At 51.7% G+C, this 17,857-nt stretch overlaps 1 protein-coding gene across 1 annotated transcript in view; it reads left to right on the top strand.

The window, feature by feature from the left end:
* The window catches only part of TMEM163 (transmembrane protein 163), a 221,394-nt gene that overhangs the window by 200,540 nt on the left and 2,997 nt on the right, over positions 1-17,857 (top strand). Inside the window, exon 6 of the mRNA XM_034654463.1 lies at positions 10,523-10,634. Within this exon, the coding sequence (XP_034510354.1) occupies positions 10,523-10,634 (112 nt within the window). The remainder of the gene's footprint in view (positions 1-10,522; positions 10,635-17,857) is intronic.

Raw genomic sequence — 17,857 nt, 5'->3', positions numbered from 1 at the left:
GTAATTTTTCTTTCATTTTCTTAATAGCGTCTTTCAAGGAGCAAAAGTTTTTAATAATCCTTTTGGTTAGGTAAAAATGATATCTCTGTGTAGTTTTGGTTTTATTTCGAGTTTAAGTGTCTTTCATATGTTTAAAATTCATTATTGGGGCACCTGGGTGGCTCAGTCGGTTAAGCAGCTGCCGTTGGCTCAGGTCATGATCTCAGGGTCCTGGGACCGAGCCCCTCATCAGGCTCCCTGCTCAGTGGGGAGTCTGTTTCTCCCTCTCGCCCCGCTCATGCTTGCTTTCTTGCAAATAAATAAAATCTTTTAAAAAATTCATTATTTTCTAATGCTCCTTTGCCGATTTTTCTATCAGTTTTTTTTGGCTTTTTTCTCAGAGGTTTCTAAGAGCTCTTAATATGTTAGGGAAGTTAACACTTTGTGATAGTATTTTTTCCTAGTTTGTATATAACATATCCCCTGCATATGTTTTAATTTTTGTGTAGTCAAGTATATCAGTCGTTTGTAGCTTTGGTTATAAAGGGTTATAAAAGGCCTGCACCAGTACAAGGTCATAAAGAAAGTTGCCGGCATGGGTATAATCTACGTATCACTTGCCTCTAATTCATAATGGTCCTTGGCTTCTGAGTGAGTGGCTGATTTTTTTGAACCTTTTTGCTCTGACCTTCTGTCTATTAAGTAAAGACTGAGTTGTGAAAAGTCATGGGGGCCCAGTGCTGTTAACAGGGAAGACTGAATACGTAACCGGGAGAAGGCTGTCACTGTTTTTACAGAGTCGGTTTCAGTAACATGAGAGATACTTATGGGGACTATTGTGCAGCTGGGAACAAATCCGGGTCCCGCCATGAGCCAAGTGACCCTGGGCAAGTCAGTTAGCCTCTGTGCATCTGTTTCTCCTCTGCAGGTCCCCGCTTGGCTGGGCTACGAGAAATAACTGCGACATCGCCGGTGTGCTGCACGGTTTTGAAGCCGGCAGTGGTTCCTGCCTGCTGGCGTTGCTGTTTCTCATCAGGAGCCTTATCTGCTCTGGCGTCCTGATTCTTGGGAAGGAATTCTCTCGAAACTCCTTTTTTGATTATATTCAGGACTGTCTCAGTCAGCTTGGGATGCTATAACAAAAGACCTTAGATTTGGTGGCTTAAACAACAGGGGTTTATTTTTCATGGGTTTCTGGAGATTCGAACTCCAATGTCAAGGTGCCAACAGGAGCAGTATTTGGTGAGGGAGGGATCTCTCCTTGGGTTATAGACTGCTGCCTTCTCACTAGTAGCTCACTTGGCCCTTCCTCAGGGGATGCAGGTAGAGAGCACGAGAGAAATGTCTTCCCCTTCTTAGAAAGGCACAGATCCCATCATGAGGGCCCCCCTTATGACCTCGTCTAACCCTTATTACCTCCCAGAGACCTCATCTCAGAAGCATTGTGTTGGGGTTAGGGGCTCAGCCTATGCATTTGAGGGGAACACAAACAGTCCATAGCAGGGACCGATGATGTCTCGAGCTGATGACTACGTCTCTGTGACATTCCGTGGAGAGAGGAGAGCCAGGTGGGCTTGGGTGGGGAAATTACAGAGGACTTCTAGGATGTCGGAAGCTGGTTTTGGGAGAGAGAGTTGGCAGGCCTGTGCTAGCCTTGGTCCTTCGTGTGTTCTTCGGTGGGTTTACCTTTCTTCTGAGGCAGACCAGTGCAGCAATAGTGAGCCCAGCCTCCTAGATCTGGGTGAGGCTTTGAGACAGCCACAGTCTCTGTCCTCCCAGACTGCAGCAAGGCAGCTGTTCTTCAGAGCTGGTCCTGGAAGCAGGGGGTGGTTGGTAGAAATAATTCCACGGACGGGAAAAGCCTGAGTTTTGCATATCGGCTTCTCCACATTTAAATATAGCATTTACGCTGTGCCAGTGTTAGTTTGCAATCTCTTGGAAGCTTCCTAGGTAGAATCTGAAACCATCCCCCATAAGTGGAGGGCAGGGAGAAACCAAAGAGGGACAGCCCACTCCAGATTGGGAGGTGGCAGGTGTAATAAGCACGCGAACTTACTTACAAAGCTTGTCTTGGGCAGCTGCAAGACGAGTAATTTCTGCCTGCCAGAATCTTAAAAGTTGATATAGAGGTTATAACTGGGTTCAGTCACATACCTAGTCCAGCCTCAACACCACATTTCTGTCTCAAGGCTGTATCCTTGGAGCACTTTCTAGGACCGGGGTGGGGGGCAAGTGGCGATCACATTCCAAGGACAGAGGAAGGAGTGGGGAGCCTCCAGTTGCTCAGGTCCAGTTTGCAGGTCGACTGGTCGTCATGTTCTCTCTCTTTCTCTCTCTCTCTCTTTTTAAAGATTTATTTATTGTAGAGCAAGCAGGGGGAGGGGCAAAGAGGGAGGGAGAGAAAGAATCTTAAGCAGACTCTGCACTGAGCACAGAGCCCAGCACGGGCTCAATCCCACGACCCTGGGATCAGGACCTGAGCTGAAACCAAGAGTCGGACACTCAACCGACTGAGCCACCCAGGCGCCCCAGGCATGTGTTCTCGATGACCTCCTCCAACATTTCACCCCTCATGACCAGCTGTTACAATCTTATACGCCCCCTGTTCCACAGTTTCTTCCCTGAGTGGTCAAGCAAGGGGTCTCCTTAGCGTGGAGGTGGCTCATTTGGCAGCTCTTGGGCTGCACAGGGGCAGATGCCACGGCAGCCGTGCATGCATTTGCAAGAGAAAAAGCACATTAAGACTGTAATTCCCGTAATCAGTGACAGCTTCTTCCACCAGGAGTCTCTCGATCCAAACGATGTATTAAGTCCCTAGGCTGGGGGTCAGATCACTCAGGGTATTCACTTGTGCCCTCATGTGATTTAATAAAGATGACACATGAGCAGACACATCAGGTAGGAACAGAGAACCTTCTGTTTGGATAATGGTGCAGTAATAGTGTCAAAGGCCATCTGATTTGGAGGACAGCTTTCTCATCATAGACATTTCAGTAAGGACAGGTGTTTTGGCTATCATTTAAGGCTTGCTGGGTGGCTATACCCTACCCCAGGCCAACAGAAGGAACAAAGACAGCAGTCAAATGATTTTACCAGGGGAAACAAAAATGCCCACTGGCTTTGAGGATAGGGAGGTTGGCAACTTTAGAAACTTGACCTAGTTGGGGTGCCTGGGTGGTGCAGTTGGTTAAGCGCTCGACTCTTCATTTCTGCTTGGTTCGTGATCTCAGGGTTGTGAGATCGAGCCCCACATTGGGCTCTGTGCTCAGTGCAGATTCCTCTTGAGACTCTCTCCCTCTCCCTCTGCCCCTTCTGGTTGTGCTCTGTCTCTCTGTCTAACATAAATAAATCTTAAAAAAACACAAAACGAAAACTGGACCTGGTTGTACATACCGTGTGTGTCGGCCGGGGGAGGTGGATGGACCAGGGTCAGGATATGGCAGGCCAGGACCCCCACTTTCTCGCCTCTTTCAGTGGCACGTGTTCATTCCAGGTAGTGCATTTCAGCAGGTCCAGTGTGCATGAGGGCAATGGGATCCCAGTGGAGATTAATTCCCCCTATGCAGCGGTTTGAAGTAATTCACCCATCTTGGCAGGACATCCCATTGCAAATTCCAGTAGATAGCTCCTTTCCCTGGTGTGATGGGGCTTGGTGTTCTCAGCAGCCCAGCATATTGATCCACAGTGAGAGTCAGGGCATGGCTGTTGACTGAGGCTTCCGTACGTTGATGATACTGGGGGCCTCGGCAGGGATCCTGGGTCTGGCATATGGGGTCACAGACCCCCCTGGTTGATCTTTCAAATGTCGAAAGCCTGGGACGGTACTTCCGTCCACCCGTCAAGGTGGTTTTACTTGTTAGCAATTTAATCTGCTGCTTTAATAGTCTATTTTTTCCCTTCTACCAACCCTGCTGCTTTTGGGTTATAGGGGAGGTGGAACCTACATTCCATGTTGTGTTCTTTTGCCTGGTCTTGCACATCATGACCTTTGAAATGTGACCCCCATCACTGTTTATTCAGCAAGGGTAGCCATACTCGGCTTTTTAAATCCCCTAATGGTGACAGCTTGGTTTGCACGGTGACCTGGGAAAGCTTAGGGCAGGTTCAGTGTCCACACAAGCCAGGGCCTATTTAGAACCCTCACTCAGAGGGAGGGGACCAATATAATCAGTTTGCCGCCCTCACCAGCTGGGAGCTCTGGTGATTGGCTTTGGACTCCTTTGGCGGTTGCCTTGGGTGTTTAGAACACGTAGGACATGCTTGGAACATTAACCAAGTCACTGTATTTCAAGTGCAGTTTGGCATCCTTGGCAATACGCCATCTCATCTGAGCATTGTGGGGGCCCCTCTCTATACCCAGTCTTCTGTACCTATTCAAGGATCAGTTGCTGGACCTCGTTCCGAAGTAAGGCATCAGCTTTTAAAAAAATTTTTTTTCCAGGGCATCAGCTTCTTGATTGCCAGGGGTATCCAATGGTTTACTGCCTCAGGCTCTTGCAGGCAGACCCAAATGTCCCTCCACACATCCTGACCCCACAAGGGCCCACCTGTGAATCATCCGTCCCTTGGCTTCTCGTTGTCTAAGCCGTAGGGTTAATTTCTTTAGGACAGCCCACTGTCCGTGCCACCGGTCAATAGCTAGTGCTCACGAACAGCTCTCAGCAGTCTTGTGGCGGCTGTGGTTCCTTCCTTCCCGAGAGGTTCCGTCTGGAGGAATGCTGTGCACGTGCTACGAGCTGTTGCCCTGTGGGTATATCAGGTTTTGTCCCCTTCCCGAGCTGGGCCAGAATCCTAGGGGCACTCTGTCCTTTGTTGTCTCTGCCACAGGGTCTGACTCCTACCTTCCGGAGTCACAGACACATCTAACTCAAATGGTAGCCCTGTTAGGGAGATGCCCAGAGCTTTCGTCGGCCTCATTAATATTCTCGCCTTCTCAAAGGTGGCTTGCTGCTCTGATCCCCAGTCCCATATGTGCCCTTTCTTTACCAGTGGCAGAAGAGACCGGGGCATGGTGCCAGGTGGGATTATGAGTCCTCTAAAAACCCAAATCTCCACCAAGGTTTCCAGCTCATTCACACCCCGAAGGGATGAAGAGGCTTGCAGCTTATTAATCACAGCTTTTGGGGGCAACGAGCATCTTTTCTGACAAAACAACTCCCTACACCTTATTGCAGCAACTTGGCCTTGAATTTTGTGCGGGTTCACTGCCCACTTTTTCCCTCTTGCAGATATTCCAGCAAAGCCTGCACAGTGTCCTGCAGCAAAGGCAGTCTTCACATGTTAACATTTATCACTGATGTCACGGGCCCATTTTACTGACGTGGGGAAAGAAGACACAAGCACAGGGCCATGACATATTGTAGGGCTACGCAGGTGGCCTGGGGGATACTGAAATGTTCATTATTGTCCCTTCCACATGAAGGCAAGTTGATCTTAGTTATCAGAAACCTTTACTAATCAAAATCTTTTCCGTGATTCTCCTTGACGATGAAGCACTTTTGCAGTAACACTTTTGGCCAAAGAATCAGAATAAAACAGTAACTGTCTGTAAATGACAAAAGACTTAAAAATGGCCATGGTTAAAGATTTAAAGAGAGTTCATTATAAGGTAATTAACGAAAGAATTTGGTTATTTCTGTGACATACATTTTAAAATTATGACTAATAGCATTTTACCAGGACTTACCAGGTTTTTAGGAATTTCAAATAAATGTGCCCTAAGGAAAGTTTAGCATCATTCATATTTGACAACGCTTCCCATGAAATTTAACCTACCAAATAAGCCTAATTAGTTCAACATCTTCCTTTCATAAGGAGAGAGAACACATCTTTTGAGATATTCTGGGGACTCTGGAAAATCCCAAAGTTAGTTCATAGTTAAGACTTCATTGAAAATTTGATTTTGGGGAAGCTTGTCAAAAATATCCAAAGATTTAAAAACACTTGATGAAATAGGATCACAGGTCACCGTGAAACAATACTTCATTATCCATTTAACCGAAGCGATAATTAAAGACTTAAAAGGCAAATACAGAAAGTTACATAGTTGTGAAAAACATACCTCTTCTGATACTCAGTTTGTTAAGTAATCAAAGGCCTGATAAAGATAACATGAAGCAGAGGAGATTATTTTGATAAAACACAGAATCTTTTGTTTTCTTGGCAGATGATTTAAAAGGTAAAGAAAAGCCTTTCATAATCTCCTCGAAAAGAAGACCAATAGTCCAAGAAAACTTTGTCCTTTTAGCAGATGAAAGAAAATTATGTTTTAGTTTTACAGAAGTACATGTTTGATATTAAAGCTTATTTTCCTTAAGTTAATTAAATAGGGTTCTTTTACAGAGTAACTTTGGCGATGCCCCCGGTGGCATAAAAACATCACACACACGTAACGTAGATCCACAGACATAAGTAACACACAGGCACGCGTTCGAGACCCCATACCTTAATTCTCAAACTTGAGCCCGTGATGAGTAAACTTATGGAGGCTGAGGACCAGATTTGGGGCCTAGAGGCTCCTCTGGCAGTCTGTATCTAATAGTCCTCTTTCCCCCTTTTCCTCCTCAGTCTCTGTGGGTAGTCTTGTGGTTATTTCCCAGGGTGCTTACGTTTCAAAGGCATCATAAGATGCACAACTTAAAGGCACAGAGAAAGAATGCGCCTTTTCTCCTGGGAGGGTTTTGTTTAATTGCTCTTTAAAAATTTCCCTTCTATTAAAGGTTGGCGGCATGGGGCTCCTTGGTCTGTGTCCTCACCAATCACCACCAAATCCTCCTCTTCATTCTCCTCAGTTTCCCAGAGATCCCACCGCTTAGCATCCTAACCAGGCGTTGTCACAGGTGCCCAGATCTTCTTCCAAGATCCCTTGCACCCTCCTAGCGTCACAGAAGGGCGCGCTAAGGTCTCCAGCTGCTGCTCCTGTCCTCCCCCCTTGTCGGCCAGCCCTGGAGCCAGCAGAGTAGTGGACGGCCATACATCCTGTATCCTCAGCTCTCCCTCCAACTCGGTAACCCGAGCTGCAGCCTCTGGGGAGTGGGGGGCATCGGTGGCCAGCCGAGCCGCTCACAGTAGAGGCCAGCCCATCGTGGCCCTTTGTTTCTCTTTGGTGCTGCAGTGCGCTGGGCGCTGTGCCTCTCACAGGTGCACTAAAGCCTCACCCCTGCTGTCACAGAATAGTCCACAAGCATTTAAGAGATGGGCCACTCCTCCCCACGTAGAGATTGATGGCCAACTCCTGCGGATGCCTCCTTCCTGGATGGCTCACCAATTGTTAGTTCACAAGCTCCCCGGGGCTTCCCAGCTGTGATCTGAAACTGGCCCCCGTATGTGGAGGGCAGGAGGTGATGGAAGACAGAGGAAGACCCCTGCAGACTGTTGGGGGTAGGTTTTATAAGCAAGTGAACTTAACTCATGAGGCTTGCCGTGGGGTGGCCACGAGATGAGTATATTCCCGCAATCCTGGCCACCCAGGCTCGAACATTTATTCAGAGGTCCCACCTGGGTTCAGTCGCAGACCCAGTCCAGGGAGCCCCAGCACCACATCTCTTGAGGCTGCGTCCTTGGTGAAGCTTCTGGGAGTGCGGAGGGCAAGTGGGACTCATGTTCCAAGGATGGGGGGGGATGGGGAGCCCCCAAGTGCCTGGTCCAGCTCGCACGTCACCCAGCAGTCAGGTCTTGATGACCTTCTTCAGCAGCCGGAGCCTGCTGTAAGCACTCTGAAGATCCATCTGAAGTGGAATTTGGGTTCAAGCAGAGAACGGGAAGCGCTCTGAATGGTACAGAATGGGCTTTACTGTTCGGTGCAGGGATGAGACTTTACAGGCTGGTGGGGCTGTTGTCCGTGAAGTCAGCAGGGCACCTGGAAGGAGGGAGATGGGGGCATAGGGCGAAGCAGAGCAAGGACAACGGGGACCCTGGAGATGGACTGGAACTGCATTTGACCCCACTGGTGTAGCCTCAGTGGCACGGGTGATCTGAAGCAGAAGGCTCAATGAGCCACTGCGGGTCCCACTCGTAGTTGTTGTCAGATTTCTTTACATTCACCATGCATACTTTTTCTAGGTAATCAGTTCCCTACGTTTCTTTTATAAGAGTGCTTAGCATACTTTGGGGCTCGCCTTCAGCACTGAGCAAGGCTGTTTGGTGGAATGAGTTAGTGCGTGGATCATGTGCTTGGGCCCTTTACCACGAATTGCTCCACGGACTGCACATTATTTGCTTGCCGGGGGCTGCAGGTATCGCCCTTCCCCCTGTGGAAGAGAGAATTGAGATGCGAACGCTCGGGTCTGTTTCCCCAGGAAGCAATGGAGTCCACATGCGAGCAAAGGTCTGCTGGTGCCTCGCTGCCTTTCAGCCAAGCCTTCCATCCAGCAGACCTGGGAGAGGACTGCTAAAGCCATAGTGGCTCGTCTCAAGATGCCCAGCTTCTTGGGACTTAGATGGGGTGAACACAGATGTTCTCTACATCTGGGAATTAGGGATGAAGGCTTTGCCAACAGATTGGATGGAATCAGGCTTCAGGTATGTGGGGTGAGCAAAGCAAGAATTCAGCCTCTGAATGTGGGGTCTCAAAGTGCCTGACTGTGTCAGTCTCCCAGCTTAGGCTTTCTGAATCCTGTCAGCAACTGGGTCTGTGTCGATATGTTGCATTATGTCCTGTGGGTGCCAACACCCATGATTAGACTGAGTCCCTGCACAAAAGGAGTTGTGATTTGGAGATCCTAGCCCACCCTCACCCCTACCCCTCGTGGATCCTGCCTTGTCACCTCATGCACAGCAGGGACTTGGGATCTGCCACAAGGCTAGGTTTGGCATCGTCTTTACTGATAATTTGAGCAGGTGAATAATAATAATAATAATAATAATAAATTCAGTGAGGTGACCATTTTAAAGAACTTTAAAATTTGAAATAATTTTAGATTTATAGAAGAGTCACAAAGATGTCACAGAGGATTCCCATATATCCTTCATCCAGCCGCCTCTAACGTTCACATCTCACACAGATGATCAGGGCACATTTGCCCAAACTCCAAAACTCCAGGCTCCTTTCCAGTTTTCCCAGCTTTTCCACTTAATATCCTTTTTCCGTTCCAGGATCCAGTCCAGGACACCATGTTGCATTTAGTCCTCTGTCTCCATAGGTTGCAATCTGTGACAGTTTCTTGGTTGTTCCTTGTCTTTTGTGACCTTAACATGTGTGAAGAGTAGTGCTCCGATATTTCGTAGACTGTCCTGCCGTGTGAGTTCATTTGGTGTTTTTTAAGATGCAGCTGAGGTCATGGATCTTGGGGTAGAACCCCAAGACCTGTTCTCATCACGTCACGTCATATCAGAGAGCACATGATATTGGCATAACTCATTAATGGCCTTGTGAATCTCGATCACGTGGCTTAGATCACTTGCCAGGCTTCTCCCCTGCAAAGTCACTGTTTCCCCCTTTCCATACCCTGTTTGTTAGATACTCGTCACGAGCCCAGCCCACACCCAGGGAGGAGGGAATTCAGCTGCACCTCCTAGAAGAAGGATTAGCAAAAGATCTGGGGACATATGTTAAGACCAACCACCATTGATCAGTATTCCGGGGGAGATCCTCCGATGCCTTGCAGATATCTTGTTTCCAGGGAGGGGATTTTTCAAATGAATTTGTTCAGTTTTGAAGCCAGAAAAACAGGCTGTCTTCTTTCTTCCCAGCTTTCTGGCACTAGGTTAGTGAATTTGAGTAGTAAGATGCTTAAGGAATCTTACTTCTTTTGTATATGTGATGCTTTATCAGATTTCTGCTCTAAGTTGCATTTTAATATCGGAGAGAATCTGGAGGCTGTGTCTCATGGGAGCGATGCAGGGGAGCTCCAAGTTGAGGAGCCTGGTGGGCCCTAATGCCATGAGATGGTGGTGCTGGCTTTTGCTCGTGTGACTCATTCATTTGCTTGCAAAGTTAATGTAAAAACTGATAGGAAGTGCTAAGATAACGTCAATAGCAGGCTTTATTTTTAGATGACTTTTCCACACCTTGAAGGGTATATTTGAACTTCTAATTGCCTTGTGTGAATTTAAGGAAAAAACATGGTTATAAGTAGCTTCAGCCATAACTGACCCTGTGGCCAATTCAAGAGGTTCTGTGTTGAAGTGTTCTTAGTCCAGTGGTGTACTTACATGTTCCCGTATTCTCCAGCTGCTTTTTAAATTCTTTATGAAAAACTACACATAGCATGCACTGTTTTTAGCATTCCATCCAATCACGTTATTGATCAGTGATTGCCGAACATTTTGGCAGAAGAGTGAAGGCGATTCTCCTACGGGAAAAGAAATACTTAGTGTCTAAGGGAATATAAATCTGGAGTATCTGTTTTTGATTATCTTTTCCAATTCCAGTGACACAGGTAACTAACTGACCAATGAGAACAAGAAGATACTCCCACCTGGTGGCAGCATACCCAACTGATTATTTGTTCAGGGAACAAAGCTGATCTTTAAGGCAAGTGGTGTGCAGATAATCTGTTCTAACAGGAGGTGAATTGTTGAAATCTGGAACTTTTTCTTCCAGGATGATTTCCTATTCAGCGTCTCCATTTTAAGTGGGATCCTTTGCAGCATCCTGGCTGTGTTGAAGTTTATGCTGGGGAAGGTTCTGACCAGCAGAGCACTCATAACAGATGGTGAGTAAGGCCAGTGTGCCTGATCTCTGGGGGGCTAAGCTCACAGTGAGGGAAGATGCTATTCAGTTGCTTGTCCTGCAGAAGAGCTCAACAATTTAAAATCTGTTCCTCACTATTCTCCCCTCCTCAGGCTGTTTAATGATTCTCAGGGTTCCCATATCAGGGCAGATGACTTGTACCCCGGGAATTTAATAAATTTCATGAATCACCTCCACTGTGCCCTCTTAACAGGGTGGGTCAGGGTGCCCCAGCCTGTGGTGTTTGTTAAAAATACAGATTCCAGAGCCTGACCCCCTGAAGATTCTGATTCTGGGAGTTGGAGGTGGGGTCCAGGAAGTCGTAATTACACCAGTGCCTCAGTCTATGAGGTGTGCGCTGAGGTTTGGTGTTGCCTCCATGGCTAACCCAAGAGGCCAGGACACAGCATCACGGGGTCCAGGGGAGATGGACAGCTTCCAACCTTCCTCAAATGCCACTTCCAGCAGCGCCTGCTGGTGGCCTCCTTGCAAGGCAGGGCTGCCTGGGGCTGTGGAGGCCATTTGCCCATAGGAAACCAAAGCTTTTTAAGTAGCAAAAGCTGTTTAAGAGAGTAAAGGGATTGGCGACTGGGACTGGGCCGTCCTCTTCCGTGCTCTTGCTTTCGGGCAATGGGAGGCCCAGCCTGGCTTCTCAAGCTCCCGGGTGAACCCACGGCAGGCTGGGGGAAGGCAGGAGCCGGCCCGCATCAGCTCCCGGGTTTGCTGCTGTCACAGCACGGTGCTGCAGGAGCCCGGGGCCAGCCGGGTTGTACGGGGCGCTTGTGTGCCGGCCACGGTGCTGGGCGCCGCCACGTTCACTGCGGAACCCAGCCCCTAAGGCAGAATCAGAACCCCCCTCTCACGTTTCTGCCCCACTGTTGTGTGGGCTCCCACCTGGTCCCCGGAAGTGGACTTGCCACTTAGACAACCCCTCTGGTATAAACGGATTGCTGTCTCCCAGAGCCAGATCTAAAGAGCTTGTGGTCCCGGCCCGTGAGAACGCTGCACGCGTGCCTGACGCCCTGGCCTGTGCACCATCTGGGGGCTCTGTCCCCCACTGAGATGCCGGGGCTCTCTAGGTGGTTTGCATTAAGCCGAGCCTAGTGCATGGTCCCGTCAGACCCTGGCCCCGTATGGGTGCCCTGTCGTCTCTGGGGGCAGACCCAGAACCTGAGAAGGAGAGTTCATTCCTGCGATCTCTGTGGTCTGGTGTTCTTTCACCTGGGAAAGAGAACGCCTCCTTTGGACATGGAGCCCTCCTTCACTTGGGGATGAACAGCCCAGGGTGTGCTTGGCTGAGAGCTGCAGGCTGGGCAGGCGTCAGCCAGGTGTCTGTGTCGGTTCTCCAGCCCCCTCTGGGGTGCTGTTCTGTTGCTCTGAGGGACACTGCTTTGCCAGGGCCCCAGAGGCCCGAACAGAGAGTGGAGGCCTGGCTGGCCTGTGGCTTCTCCAGCAGCTGCTCTGTGCCTTCCTCTCCAGGTCTCTTTACCTGGAACCCGAGGGCCAGGGAAGGCAGGCCCGGGGGAGGCTGCACCTGTCAGCACTGCTCTCTGGGCTTCCAGCTGTGGGTACTCATCCAGGCTCCTCGTTCAGTCTTGATTTAGGCCCTGAGGACATAGAGCCCCCTGGCCTGCAGGGCATCAGCATTTTATCTACTTGCTCGACTGCAGTGGACACACAGAGGTGCCCCCTTCCCCAGAAGCCTGGGTGTGGACCCAGCAGTCAGAGCCGCCCCTCCCAGCACAAGCGTGGGGCTCAGAACGAGGGGCCCTTTGCCTTGACTGCAGTCTTACTTCCTGTCGGATATTCCAGATGCTAAGTTTCTATTCAGGCTTCCATGTCCTTCTCACCTCCTACCATTTTATATGGTGTACGGAGAAGACCACAAAGATAAGTATTTTTTTAATGAATAACTTTTTTTTTTAAGGCTTTTATTTAGTTGTTAGAGACAGAGAGCACAAGCAGGGGGAGCAGCAGGCAGAGATAGAGGGAGAAGCAGTCTCCCCGCTGAGCAGGGAGCCCAATGTAGGGCTGGATCCCACAACCCTGGGATCATGACCTGAGCCGAAGGCAGATGCTTAACCGACTGAGCCACCCAGGCACCCCTAATGAATAACGTCTGACTTTATAATCTTCACCCACAAAACCAGCTACACACAAGCAGTGTTTCCATCAGAGTCTTGAACCAGGGAGGGGTCGTGACAAAGGGAAGTGGATGGTTTGAGTGGAAACTGTTCCACCCACAGGCAGAGAGTGGGCGAGCCATGCTGGGGATCATGGTGGGAGAGAGTCTGGGGTATCGGAGGGGCACGTGGGGTGAGATGGCAAGACATCCTGCAGGACATCGAGTCTACAGTAGGATTCTGGAGGTTTTGTTAAATATTTAACACATGGTGACCTGATCGATGTTTTCTAAAGAGCCCTCTGGCTCTGGGTGGAAGACAGCGGAGGAAAGGAGAGCTGAGGTGGGAGAAGTCTGTGGAGCCGTGGGGATGGCGGTGGCCTGGATAGAGCGAGGGCAGCGGGGTGGAAGATGGGGGGATTTGAGGACGCGGTGGCAGTGTTTGTAAATCGGGCAGCGCTCAGGGTTGAATTGTGTGCCTGGGGGCTGATGAGAGAGACAGACCCAGAAGGACAGAGCACTACTGTAGGTGGGCACCCCATGCCCGAGCCCGCTACCCGTAAGGGACCCCTGGGGGTGCGCAAGCTCTGCTTGGTGGGGTGCCAGCAGACGGCGCAGCAGTAGTTACAGCCTCCGGCTAATTGTGTTGTCTGGGCTCCCAGTTTTACTCCCTCGTTGATGAGCTGACGTGGGGAGCCCTGTGTAACCATCTCCTCTCTCTCCTTCCCTCCCTCTGGGAGCATGGGGCACGATGGGCTTCAGGAGCCCTGCCTATCTTTAATGTCGGGGGTCTTCTGAGGGGCTGGCTCTGGAGGGCATCCCTTGCGGCTGCTGCCCTGGGAATGCCCCTCTCGCGGTCTGGCCTGGGGGCTGGGGGCGAGCCAAGGGCTTCTCTCCAAGACGCAAGCAAGTTCAGCAAACTGCTTTCCATGCAGGGAGCGAGGGTGGGCCTTATCCGTCACCTGGGGTGGTGGCCCTTCCCACGCAGGAGCTGTACGTGACCTGGGTCCGGGTGGGTTGTGTCCTTACAGCCAGGAAGCTGACCTTCAGGGAAAGCGGGACAACAGGTATGGGCAAATTCCAGACACTCCTGCTCTGTGCCATGCAGTGCAGTAAATCTTGTCTGATTTGGTTTTGTTGCTTTGAATATTCGGTCAACATGCGATTTTTGCTGTCAGCACTAGGCTGAAGCTGGCTTTGTATTATTTAAGGTAGAAGGATTTTGCACAACACGTTACTAGTCCCAGTCGGACAGAGGGGGATCGTGGCGAGGTCCTGGGGGAGTTCCCACCCAGGAGCCAGCAGAGGAGCTCCAGAGCTGCCGGCAGCCACAGCTGGAAATCTGAGTGCAGGTGCCTGGCCCACTGTTCTCAGTCCCTCAAGTTCTGAAACTCCAAGAGGCTTTGCCGGTTTTCAAGTGCAGGAAGAACTTCAGTTAGAACTTTCTGCATAAAATCAATGTGTTCCATTATACAGATCCCTCCCGAGTCATTAAAGCCAGACCAGCAGAGCCTCTCATCCGGAGAGCCTCCCTGAGGCTGGGTGAGGGGTGGGGATAGTGCCCAGAAGCCAGTGACCCACAGGGCTTTGTGGGCCGTGGAGGTGAAGATGGGAGGTCTGGGGGGCAGGGCTGTGAGTGCGGGGTTCCAGCGGGCTCTCAATGCTGAAGGATGTGGCCTGGCAGATACAGAATTGTCGCCTAGCGCCTGGGTGCTGGTGCCGGGTTCCTGTGCGGGCTTGCAAAGCTGAGCTGTGTCAGGCTCCGTCACTGGGAAAGGTGAGCGGAGCCCACTAGAGGCAGCCCCTCTGGGAAGGGGAATCAGCCACGTCCTAGCTGCAGGCAGGGTGACTTGCTGGAGCTGAGCGGACACCTAGTGGCCGGCGGGGGGACTCGCACCTGCTCTCTGCATCCTCTCTCAGCTCCACCGGCTTCTCCGTGGGCTCCAGGCCCCCCTGTGCCCCTGATAAAGGTGGAGCGGGGAGCACATGATTCCAGTCTGCCCTGGGGCTGTGGCCAGCTCCTCCTCGTCTTCCCCTTGGTTCTAGTCCCCCTGAACTAAAATTCCCCCAACACTGAGAGTGCCCAAGATGCAACGTGCAGCCCAGCTAGCCTGGGACAGAGTAATGGACTCTGCTGGTGATTTTGGTGGCCCTCTGAGAGAAGCTGTGGCTGCGGAGCCTTTTTTTTCTCTTCTTTTTAAGAGGACTGTCCTGATTCCATGTATTAAGGACAGGAAGACTCGGGACCACCAGAGGCAAGAGGGTAAATGCCAGCTTCTCATAATTGGAGAAGGGAAAGAGGATCCTGATGGATCAGAAGACAGGAGGGAGATACGGCCTCTCAGGACCCGCTGTTCCCCTCGGGGGGTGTGTGTGGAGGCAGAACCAAGGATAGGATTGCATGGGTAGTCAGGGAGAAAGGGCCAGTGAGTTCCATACGTCAGGGCCGGGGATGGACTCAGCTGGCACAGAGCTTTCCATGGCGAGGACGAAAGGCTGCAGGTGGGCCCTAATGCTTTTGAAACATAGACTTTAGAAGAGGCTGCTACAGGGGCGGCATGGAGAGTGGAGATTGAAAGGATGCTGAGTCTGTTTCTTCATTGCCCAGAGCTAGGTGAGCATGGAGAAACCATAGAAACCAACCACCAGGGGCCACTTGGACAAGGGGAAGCCGGGAGGCAACACACGGCGGGGCCTGCATGTCCCTCGCCTCCACGGTTAGAGGTGGAAGATGTGGAGATTTGGACCTGGGAGTTGGAGCTGGTGGGGCACATCTCTGGTGAAGCCAGGGTCACCACTCAGCCTCTGCTCTCCTGCTGTCTCCAGGGCACCCAGGGCGAGCTCTGAGGCTGGCCGGCTGTCAGAGGAGGCCTCAGTGGGTGAGGGGTGGGGGTGCTTGCTGTGGGTGGTGGGCAGGGATGGCCCAGCTAGATATGAGAGCGCGGGTCAGGGCCACGGCAGGAAGAGCCCTCGCCAGCTCCTGGCTCCTGGCAAGTCCTGGCCCCCCTCTCACTGTGGTTCTCTGGGCTGCCCGTTGGAGGATGTGGCCCCCAGATGGAAGGAAGGTGGAGGTGTCTGCCTTTCCCAGTCCCCACCACCTTTATTCAGGTGAAGTTGGGTTGGAGCTTGAACAGCCCGGAGAAGGGAGTGGGGAGGCTGACTCTCCAGGGCGCCTCAGGCTCCAGCCTGGAGTCGAGGAGTGAGCGCTCTGCCTGGACTCTAACCCTCCCTCTCAGAGCAAACCCTTCAGGGTCCTAGCCACGGACCCTGCCTGGACGGGGCTGGCGCTCTCTCTCGCTCTCTCTCTCTCTCTCTCTCTCTCTGTCAGCTAAGCCTGGCTGCTGCTACGTAGGAGCCCCCTTAGCACAGCTGAAGCCATGTTCCAGGCCCTCCTTCCCTCCATCTGTTAATCCATTAACGTGGCCATCAACTGAGCCCCTGAGAAGTGCCAGCCTGTCTGGGACTTGGAATACAGCGAGAGAGACAAAATCCCTGTCCTTAAGCTTATGCTTCTACTGGGGAAGAAAGGGATGTTTGTAAAAAGAAAAAAAGTAGAAATACCATGCTAGGAAGTGAAGAGCTCTGGGGAAGAAACAACAGCAGAATGAGCGAAGGCAGGACGATGTGGATGGCTAGGGAGGAATCCCTTCAGGGCCCCGCGGGTTCAGCCTGGGAAGGAGGCAGTGTGGGAGACCCCGGGAAGAGAGGCGCAGGCTGGGGGTGAGTCCCGAGGCTCTGGGGAGCCCAGGGCAGCTGCAGGGGTGGTGTGGGTGGAGGGCAGTGGACAGGAGGGCCATGCGTGATGGGAGAGGCAGAGGGGCTGCTCATGGCAGCTCGTGTCAGCCTTCAAGAGTTTGGATGTGATTCAGAAATGGCAGCTTTTCCATTGGAGGCCTTTAGCTGCTGTCTAGGGAGAGAGGGAGGGAGATGGGGGGGCAGCAGGGAAGATGCTGAGAGGCTGTTGCAGGGGTGCAGTCAAGGGGCAGGTGCCCTGGGGTCACGTGGAGTTTGGGAGGAGCAGCTGGTAAGGATCACTTGACAGACGGGTTAGATTTGGGATTGATGAAGATTTGAGGTCCAGAACGGGCTCTTCGATTTTTGGCCTTGGCAGCTGGGCGGATGGTGGCACCATTTACAGAGAAGGTAGTGACAGGGTGAGGTGTTTGCGGGCAGAAACTGCGATTTTTGCTTTGAACGTGTTCAGTTTGAGCTGCTGAGTGGGTGCAGCTCTGCAGAGAGGTCAGGCCAAAGAGCACGTTGAGAGACAATGGTGTGGTGGTGTGGGGAGGGCGGAGGCAGGGCTGGTGGAGGGGGAGTTCCCACCACTGCACAGGGGAGCCCCCAGGGGAGGGAAGGACCCAGCAGCGACCGGGAAGGGATGGCTGGAGTGGAGAGAGGACACCAGCCATGCAAAGAGGAGCGCAGGTTATGAACCCGAGCAGGTGGCAGCTTGGTCACTGATGACCTCAGGACGGTGGTGCTGGAGTGGGAGGGGCGAGGAGAGCGGGAGGGGCTTGGAGAGACAGCTCTTCCAGGAGTTGTGTGAAGGGCCGCAGAGCCGGGGTTGGGGGGTGGGTGTCATGAGGTCCAGGAAGGACATTGTAGGCCTGGGGCGGTTTCTCCCAGGGGGAATGCTTCAGGAGTGTGCACAGAATTCCAGGAATAGGAAGGAGTTGGCTGTCTGCAGGAACACAGCTGCAGATGGGGAGCCGGGAGAGTAGCAAGCAGGGTGGGTGTTGGTTTGGTGTTGGGAAGACGACATATTGTCTGGAGTACGTGCTCGAAGCAGGCCAAGGTCGTGGCATCAGCTGAGAGCTGGAGTGGTGAGAGGACAGACTTGAGGGAAGAGAGGAGCGTCCCATTCAGAGGCCATCAGTCCTCGTCGGCCCACTTCTAGCTCGGTCCCATTCAGGGGGCGAGGCCTACTGGAGTCCACCCTCTGGGTCATGAGAAAGAGATCAGACCCAAGCTTCGCTCAACTCCACACTCCCCTGCCCTTCATCTGGACCCTCTCCTTGGCGTACAGCCCCCCACATATGACCTGAGGTGGTTCGGTCCCAGTCCTCCTGCTTGAACCTGGCACC

Source organism: Ailuropoda melanoleuca, chromosome 2 (genome assembly GCF_002007445.2).
Source record: "Ailuropoda melanoleuca isolate Jingjing chromosome 2, ASM200744v2, whole genome shotgun sequence".
Lineage (NCBI taxonomy): Eukaryota > Metazoa > Chordata > Mammalia > Carnivora > Ursidae > Ailuropoda > Ailuropoda melanoleuca.
The sequence above is the reverse complement of the archived record's forward strand: the minus strand, read 5'-3'. Positions and strand labels throughout refer to the sequence as shown.